At 43.0% G+C, this 8,163-nt stretch overlaps 1 protein-coding gene across 3 annotated transcripts in view; it reads left to right on the top strand.

Annotated features, from left to right (window-relative positions):
* The first annotated feature begins 301 nt into the window (after positions 1–301).
* VPS13C (vacuolar protein sorting 13 homolog C) overlaps positions 302–8,163 on the top strand; it is a 187,272-nt gene continuing 179,410 nt past the window's right edge. For 2 of the 3 annotated variants that reach the window (XM_047735663.1, XM_047735661.1), the window contains exon 1: positions 303–486. In XM_047735663.1, coding sequence (XP_047591619.1) covers positions 387–486 — 100 coding nt within the window. In that variant the 5' untranslated portion in view covers positions 303–386. Of the gene's footprint in view, positions 487–8,163 lie in introns of all 3 variants that reach the window. The other variant, XM_047735662.1, reaches the window with a different exon arrangement.

Raw genomic sequence — 8,163 nt, 5'->3', positions numbered from 1 at the left:
CGGTGAGCTCTGCGGACCCAAGGCCGACAGGAGGCGACCGCAGGCAAACAGAGCGGCCACGTAGAGGTCGCTGTGCTCAGTAACTCCTGCCTGCCCTTTTTCTTAACGTCCTTCCCATTTGGTGCCTTGGGCGCGGCTCTCCGTAGCACCCCCGCCCGCCCTCGGGTGACTGAGGCCGCAGCAGCAGAGAGACAGCTAGCTTGCCGCCCACCGTCCGCGTCCTAGGATTCGCGGCGGCGGCGGCGGCGCGCCTGCGCACAGCCCAGGTCACGCGCGCGGCGCGGGGGCGGGCTGGCGCTCGTGGGCTGTCATTCGCGGCGCGCACCACCGCCCTCAGCAGCGCCAGGCGGTTCCGGCTCCTCCCTCTCCGGTGCCTCAGTCCCACCATGGTGCTGGAGTCGGTGGTCGCGGACTTGCTGAACCGATTCCTGGGGGACTATGTGGAGAACCTCAACAAGTCCCAGCTGAAGCTGGGGATCTGGGGCGGTAAGCGAGAGGGTGCGGCCGGTGGGCTGCGGCGCTGGCGAAGGGGCCCACGCCGGGGGCTCCTCTTGCCCGGTCCCAGCCCGGGCCCGGCTCCCTCCGCCGCCCGAGACTCCGCCTCCGGGGAGGGCCCTCGGCTGGGCCCCCTCCCCGGGCGGCAGGTGCGCGACGCCGGGAGGCCTCTGCCCGCTTCCGCCGCCGCGGGGTCCCGGGTACCCGCCCGGGGTGGGGAGAGGCTGCAGGGTCGCGCTCGCCCTGCCCAAGTTCCCGCCTTCCGCGTCCCGGAGGCGGACTCCCGGCTCTGTCCTGCCCTCCTCGGAGGGTCCTCTCGCTGCCCTCAGTCTGGCCCCGTTGGCTCCACGGCATTTAAAAAAGCTTTCTCCTCCAGCACCGCGTGCAGTGGGGATGGCTGCGTGGTCACACACGCCTAATAAAGTGGCACCAAGGAAGAAAAAAAAGGAAATTGCGTTTCGCAGTTAACCTTCTCTTGGCATTTTATGGCAAGCAGGACCTGGCTTCCTTCTCTTTAGGATTGCAGGATTTGGGCAGGGATCTCTGTTGGCCCTGGAAGATCATTCCTACAGGCCTGTTTAGTATGGCTTCTTACAGTACTTTCAGCTTTTGAGAAGACGACTTCTTTCCTTAATATTTACTTCACCTCAGTAGGAGATGACTTTCAGTTTTGTTTTGGATGATAGAAAAAAATAATTCAAGCCACGACAGGCACCATCATTAATTAGGTGCATGCCCCAAACACAAACGTTTCTGTCCTCAACATTGAGTGTGTAGAAGTAGTAAGTAGTATGTTTGCACACTTTTCAGAAAAGGTTGATTATTTGCACTGATAATGCATATTAAGCTTTGGGGATCTTGGGGATACTCTTTCACTCTACAAGAGACTTTTGGGAGTTTTGTCAGCTTTGGAAGGAAATCCAAAGAACTACTCAAATGGATGGAACTGTTTTTAATTTAGTCAACAAATAGTTATAGAGCCACGCTGTCCGATGGGTGGCCATCAGCCCTGCGGCTGTTAGGCACTTGAAATGTAGTGAGTGTGAATTGAGACTTGCTGTTAAGTCTGAAATAAGGTGGAGTTTTGAAAATAGTAGGAGAAAGAGTGTAAGATCTCAATCTTTCATGCTGATTATATGTTGAAATAATAATTATGTTGGGTTAAGTACAGTGTATTATTAAAATTCATCCCCCCGTTTCTTTTTCCTTTTTAAAAAAAGCTTGGTTCCTGAAATTTATAATTACATTTGTGAACCATATATTTATATTAACAATGTTGTTACAGAGCCAGGAGTACTGCCCTGGTTGGGGAGGAGCCTTTTTGGATAGGTCGCTGATCATTTGATTGGTTCTGTGTGGTTTGCCCGACACTACATCCTTTATGTGCCCTCCCCCAATGCTAATAAAATGCAAGAGAAAGAGAAGTAAAGGAGGAGACATTAAGGGAATCAAATCTCCGGTGCCTTCTGTAGGAGCCAACTCTTTCTTCAGAATACTGTTGAATACCAATTATTCTTCCTAGTCTGTAAACATTATTATTATTTTAAGATTTTTATTTATTTGAGATAGAAAGTGAGAGACCACGGGCAAGGTGAGGGGCAGAGGAAGAAGCAGGCTCTGCACTGAGTAAGGAGCCCCCTGTGGGGCTTAATCCTAGGAATCTAGGATCATGACCCCACCAGAAGGCAGACACTTAACTGACTGAGCCACCCAGGCTCCCCTCTAGTCTGTAAACATTATTTGAAATCTGAAAAGGGACTGGGCTAGCATTTAGGAAACATGGGTTCTAGGTTGTTGTGTTGGATAAACCATAGCCTTTCTTCTTGTTAGTTTCTTCATCTTACTTTAGACTTTAAAAGGAAAAAAAATCATACCAAATAATATAATATTCCCATGTGGTCACTGCTCAAAATCACCTGCCAAGTTAAAACGGTGTGCCCTATTTATGTCAGATTTATTTTTAAAGAAACAAAGTTTATGGATATATTCAAAGATTTCTTCTCTACCAAATTTTTCTTTCCTTTTTCTTTAAAATTGGGAGTTGGAATAAGTATCATATGAGGGGCCTTCCAGTGCCAGTGCTCTGATTTTTTTTTTTTAAGATTTTATTTATTTATTTGTCAGAGAGAGAGCAAGCACAGGCAGACAGAATGGTAGGCAGAGGCAGAGGGAGAAGCAGGCTCCCTGATGAGCAAGGAGCCCGATGTGGGACTCGATCCCAGGAGGACGCTGGGATCATGACCTGAGCCGAAGGCAGCTGCTTAACCAACTGAGCCACCCAGGCGTCCCTGATTTTTTTTTTTTTTTTAAGATTTTATTTATTTATTTGACAGAGATCACAAGTAGGCAGAGAGGCAGGCAAAGAGAGAGGGGGAAGCAGGCTTCCTGCAGAGAGCCTGATGTGGGGCTCGATCCCAGGACCCTGGGATCATGACCTGAGCCGAAGGCAGAGGCTTTAACCCACTGAGCCACCCAGGCGCCCCCAGTACTCTGATTTTAATTGTATGTCTTTTTACTATGAAATTGTGAACTATGCTTCCTGGGGATTTTGAACTTTTTCACATCTGAAATTAAAACGCCACAATATTATGTCATTTATTCCTCTTTTTTAGTGGACTGTAGGAAAAGAAACTTTATTTTATTTCATGTCATTTTCTTTCTTTTAGAATGAGGTATGCTGCCAGTGGCAAACCTCACTTTATAATAGGCCTCAGAAAAGAAACTCCTTTTTTTCAGGAATTGTATCCATTAGAAGTCTAATCTGGGATTCCCTCATCTTTATCAGCGTACATCTCTGCTTCTGTGAAGTGTTGCCACCATTTATTTTTGTGGTTGTTATAAAGGAAGGTTTTATAGATATTATTCAGTGTATTTTCTTTATGACACTAATTCTCCCACTGAAAAAGAAAGGCAAGATATGTGAGTTATTTTTTTTCTCTGAAAATATTCCTGAAGAAATGTATCTTTAACCTTTTGTGGTAAACAAGTGGGTATGTTAATGAAATAGCTGATATTTATGACGTCCATGATACAAATTTTATAAAGAATTGAAAATTTATATATTCTTATTTGAAAATTATTTGTTGTAGTAAATAAGGTTTATGTGTCATAAACCTTGGCTGTTTCCATTTTTTCTGTTGTTAAATTTTCACATCTTGGGATGCCTGGGTGGCTCAGTTGATTAAGTGTCTGCCTTCGGCTCAGGTCATGATCCCAGCGTCCTGGGATCAAGTCCCACATGGGGCTCCTTGCTCAGTGGAGAGCCTGCTTCTCTCTCTCTGCCTGCCACTTCCCCTGCTTGTGTGCTCGCTCTCTCTCTCTGACAAATAAATCTATAAAAAATTATTTTTCACATCCTGAGAAAAGAATTCAACCTGAGAAAATTTTACAGGGTTGATCTTACTATTCTTTAGAAACACATGGAAAACTAAATTGATACTTCTTCTTCTTCTTTTTTTTTAAAAAAGATTTTATTTATTTATTTATTTGTCAGAGAGAGAGAGAGAGAGAGAGCACAAGCAGGCAGAGTGGCAGGCAGAGGCAGAGAGAGAAGCAGGCTCCCTGCCAAGCAAGGAGCTTGATGTGGGACTCGATCCCAGGACCCCAGGATCACGACCTGAGCTGAAGGCAGCGGCCTACCCAACTGAGCCACCCAGGCATCCCCTAAATTGATACTTCTTTTTTTTTTTTTTAAAGGTTTTATTTATTTATTTGTCAGAGAGAGAGAGATCACAAGTAGGCAGAGAGGCAGGCAGAGATAGAGGGAGAAGCAGGTTCCCTGCCGAGCAAGGAACCCGATATGAGACTCGATCCCAGGAAGCTGGGACCATGACCTGAGCCGAAGGCAGCCACTTAACCAACTGAGCCACCCAGGCGTCCCTAAATTGATACTTCTTAACTGGAGTATTTGACTAGGCTAAAGCAGTGATTTTTAACTGTCTGAGACATTTTTGGTTGTCACACTTAGTAGCAGAGTTGTGCTGCTGGGATCTAATGGGTAGACCCCAGGCATACTGCTACACCCTGCAATGAATAGGACAGCTCCTCACAACAAAGAATTATCTAGCTGAAAATGTTTGTTGAGAAATTCAGCTCTGAGGAGAATATTGAGATTGACTTCTTCATTTTTTTTTTTAGATTTTTTTTTCTTTTTTAAAAAAGATTTTATTTATTTATTTGACAGAGAGAGAGAGAGATCACAAGTAGGCAGAGACAGGGGGTGGGGGAGCAGGCTCCTCACTGAGCAGAGAGTCTGATGTGGGGCTCAATCCCAGGACCCTGAGATCATGACCCGAGCCGAAGGCATAGGCTTAACCCACTGAGCCCCCCAGGCGCCCCTGTCTTCTTCATTTTTAAGAGACCTTCTGGGTGCTGAACACGCTGTAGTAAGAAGTGAAAAAGAGGGCACCTGGGTGGCTCAGTGGGTTAAGCCGCTGCCTTCGGCTCAGGTCATGATCTCAGGGTCCTGGGATCAAGTCCCACATCGGGCTCTCTGCTCAGCAGGGAGCCTGCTTCCCTCTCTCTCTCTGCCTGCCTCTCTGTCTACTTGTGATCTCTCTCTCTGTCAAATAAATAAATAAAAAATATTAAAAAAAAAAGAAGTGAAAAAGAACTTAGAGAATGTGTATGCCTCATGAAATTTCAGTTTAAGAAGGAAACATGTCTTAAGTGATTGAAAGGTATCATCTTGGTAAGAATGCAAAATGATGTCAGGAAGTAGTTTCAAAAGTCTAAATATTGTATAAACAATTTGAAAAGGATTGTGGTGTGCATATATTCATACATACATAGACATTCACAGTGAAATTCATGATAAACAAAAAGTTGTAGAATAAAAGGGATGAGGAAATTTTATTTGAAAGTGTAGAAACAGGAAGTATACTATGGAAATTGCCTTTAAATTGGAGAAGCCAAAAAAAAAAAAGCTGTCTTTTTCTTTTTTCTGTTTTTATTCTTTTATTTTTTGTTTTATTTATTTTTTAAGATTTTATTTTTTTATTTGACACAGAAAGAAGGAGCACAAGCAAGGGGAGCAGCAAAGGGAGAGGGAGAAGCAGGCTGTCCTTTGAGCAGGGAGCTGGATGTGCACCTGGAGCGCAGTGTTGGCCTGGATCCCAGGCCCATGGGATCATAACCTCAATCGAAGGCAGATGCTTAACGACTGAGCCACCCAGGCGCCCCTGTTTTTATTCTTTCAAATATATATTTTTTTAATGCCAAACAATTCCTGTGTTATTTATTTATTTGTCAGAGAGTGAGAGAGCACAAGCTGGGGGAGCAGCAAACTGAGGGAGAAGCAGGCTCCCCGCTGAGCAAGGAGTACTGACTATGTGGGACTCAATCCCAGGACCCTGGCTGGGATCATGACCTGAGCCAAAGGCAGACAGTTAACCTACTGAGCCACCCAGGCGTCTCAATTCCCAATACGGTGATTTAAGCCGAATGTCTTTTAAAAAACCTTGCTGTTGTAGGAAAATGAGGCCCTGATTATTTAATAACTGTGGGACCCATAGCAAAACATTTTAATTCTTTAAGCCTCAGTTTCCTTATCTGTAAAATAGGGAAATAGCACTGTGTTTGGGACTAAATGATTTGAAAATCCTTTGTACTTACACTTGTTAAATTGTTAATACTGATAGTAATAGTGATGACAAACAAACCTAGCTGAGTTATGGAAAACAGCTTGCTTTGTTTTATTTTCATGAATATGTTTCTTCTAGGCTTTATTTAAACTTAGGGTTTTCATATTCTGTAGTTTGACAGTTTGGTATAGCGCTAACACAACACATCTAAACACTTATTTTCCAAACTTCTTTAAAAAACCCCATTTACATTTGAATTTAACTTAAAATACTTATATTTTATATAAGTATATATACTTATATACTTATATGCCAGCTAGTATGTAAGTCAGGTTTTCAAAGGCTCAGAAAAATATGTGGTGGCATGTTGCTTGCCTATTCAGTTAGGAAGGGTTTTGTTCTCTAGAAACTGGTACCTAAAATAAATTGTATAGCCCTTAGCCATTTGAGCTGTGTCCAGGATATAATTGTTTTAAGAGTAACATGTTTTTGAAAAGGTATGTTGAAATGCCTTATCTTTTGCAACTTGATTTAAGTAGTATTAAGCAATGTAGAACCTTTGTCAGTTTGAGTTTTCAAAATGTTTTACTGTGGAAGGTCAGCAGGAAAATCCTTCATTCCGAATTCTCACTTCCATTTGATGGGTAGAGTATACAAGAGGCTGGGATGTATTGGATCCAGGGAGTGGCTACAGTGACCAGGGATAGAAGCCAGGTAGAGTGCCCGCAGAGTTCGTAGCTCTGCAAACCACACTGAGCCCGTGCTGATGACTGTGCTGTCCTTCACCTCAGGCCTGACACTTTTCTGCCAGCTGCCAGATACTCTTGGGAGTAGAGCAGCATAAGGAAGGAGGGATCTAATTCCATCTTTGACACTGCCTAGTTATGTGGCTTTTGGCAAGTCACTGACAAGTGACCACTAGTTTCTTATCTGTAAATGAGGTGGTTAGGCAAGGTCATCTCTTCTGGCTTTTTACCTTTGTGATTTGAACAAGGCCAGAGCAGAGTGATCTCCTTCATTAGTTGTCTTTGTGCCACTTGCTCTTCTTACATAGTGGGAGATTGTGACCACTGCATCTTTCCTCTTTGTTCTTCATTCAGAATGGTGAGCAAAGAGTCACAGTCATGAAATGTTGCAAATTCAAATCTAATATTTTACATTGTCCTAACTGGTAGCTGTAGAGTAGCTTGAGAATACAGGAAAAAGTAGGCCTCTTTGCTTCTTTTTAACCTTGACAAATAAAACATAGCCGTATCTAGATATTTCTAAACTTGTAGAGGAATTCTTTTTTTGTCCTTTCCTCCCAGCCAGCCCCTGGTATAGTGAAGGCCACATTTGTCAGTAGCTTGTCCTATATATAGCATGTAAAATAAATAACAAAGTTCAATATTGTAATACATATTTAGCTTCAATTATTATCAAAGCAATGCTTAAAAACTTAATTTGAAAATAACCTTACCACCCTTTTAAAAGCATCATAAATTAAAAATTCCTCCCTTTTCCAGAAAAAAAACTGGAGGTTGGTAGTTTGATAACCATTTTGCTTGGAAGCTCTGCTACACCACTCATTTATGAGATCCCTGAAATGTTCCTGAAAGGGAGAAAGTTGGTAATCTGGCAGCTTTCCACCTTTCTTTGCCAAGACTTCCTATTTGAACAGGGAAATGGAAAGAGTAAGAGTCAGTTGTTTCCTCTCATGATGTCTCCCAAGACAAAGTCTCTGAACTATTAAAGGGAGTTCTGTGGGAGGTGCCTACATGGCTCTGTTGGAGGAGGGAGGGACGGAGGAATGTGACAAGAGTGTGACTCTTGATCTTGGGATTGTGTTTCAAGCCCCACATGAGTTATAGGGATTACTTAAATCTTACAAGAAAAAGGAGTCTGTTAACTAAATTAGTTAATTTGGGTTGAATGGAAATGTTCAATTGAAATGAATTGCTACAATAGTTTCTTCAGTATTCTTTACTAAAACAATGGTTATTAAAATAATTAAAATTTAAAAAACTGTTCAGTCATTTACATTAGTTCACTTTTTGAGAATGAGTATGTCTCAGTATTTTGATATACTTTCAAATAATGAGTCTGT

Source organism: Lutra lutra, chromosome 7 (assembly GCF_902655055.1).
Source record: "Lutra lutra chromosome 7, mLutLut1.2, whole genome shotgun sequence".
Classification (NCBI taxonomy): domain Eukaryota; kingdom Metazoa; phylum Chordata; class Mammalia; order Carnivora; family Mustelidae; genus Lutra; species Lutra lutra.
The sequence above is the reverse complement of the archived record's forward strand: the minus strand, read 5'-3'. Positions and strand labels throughout refer to the sequence as shown.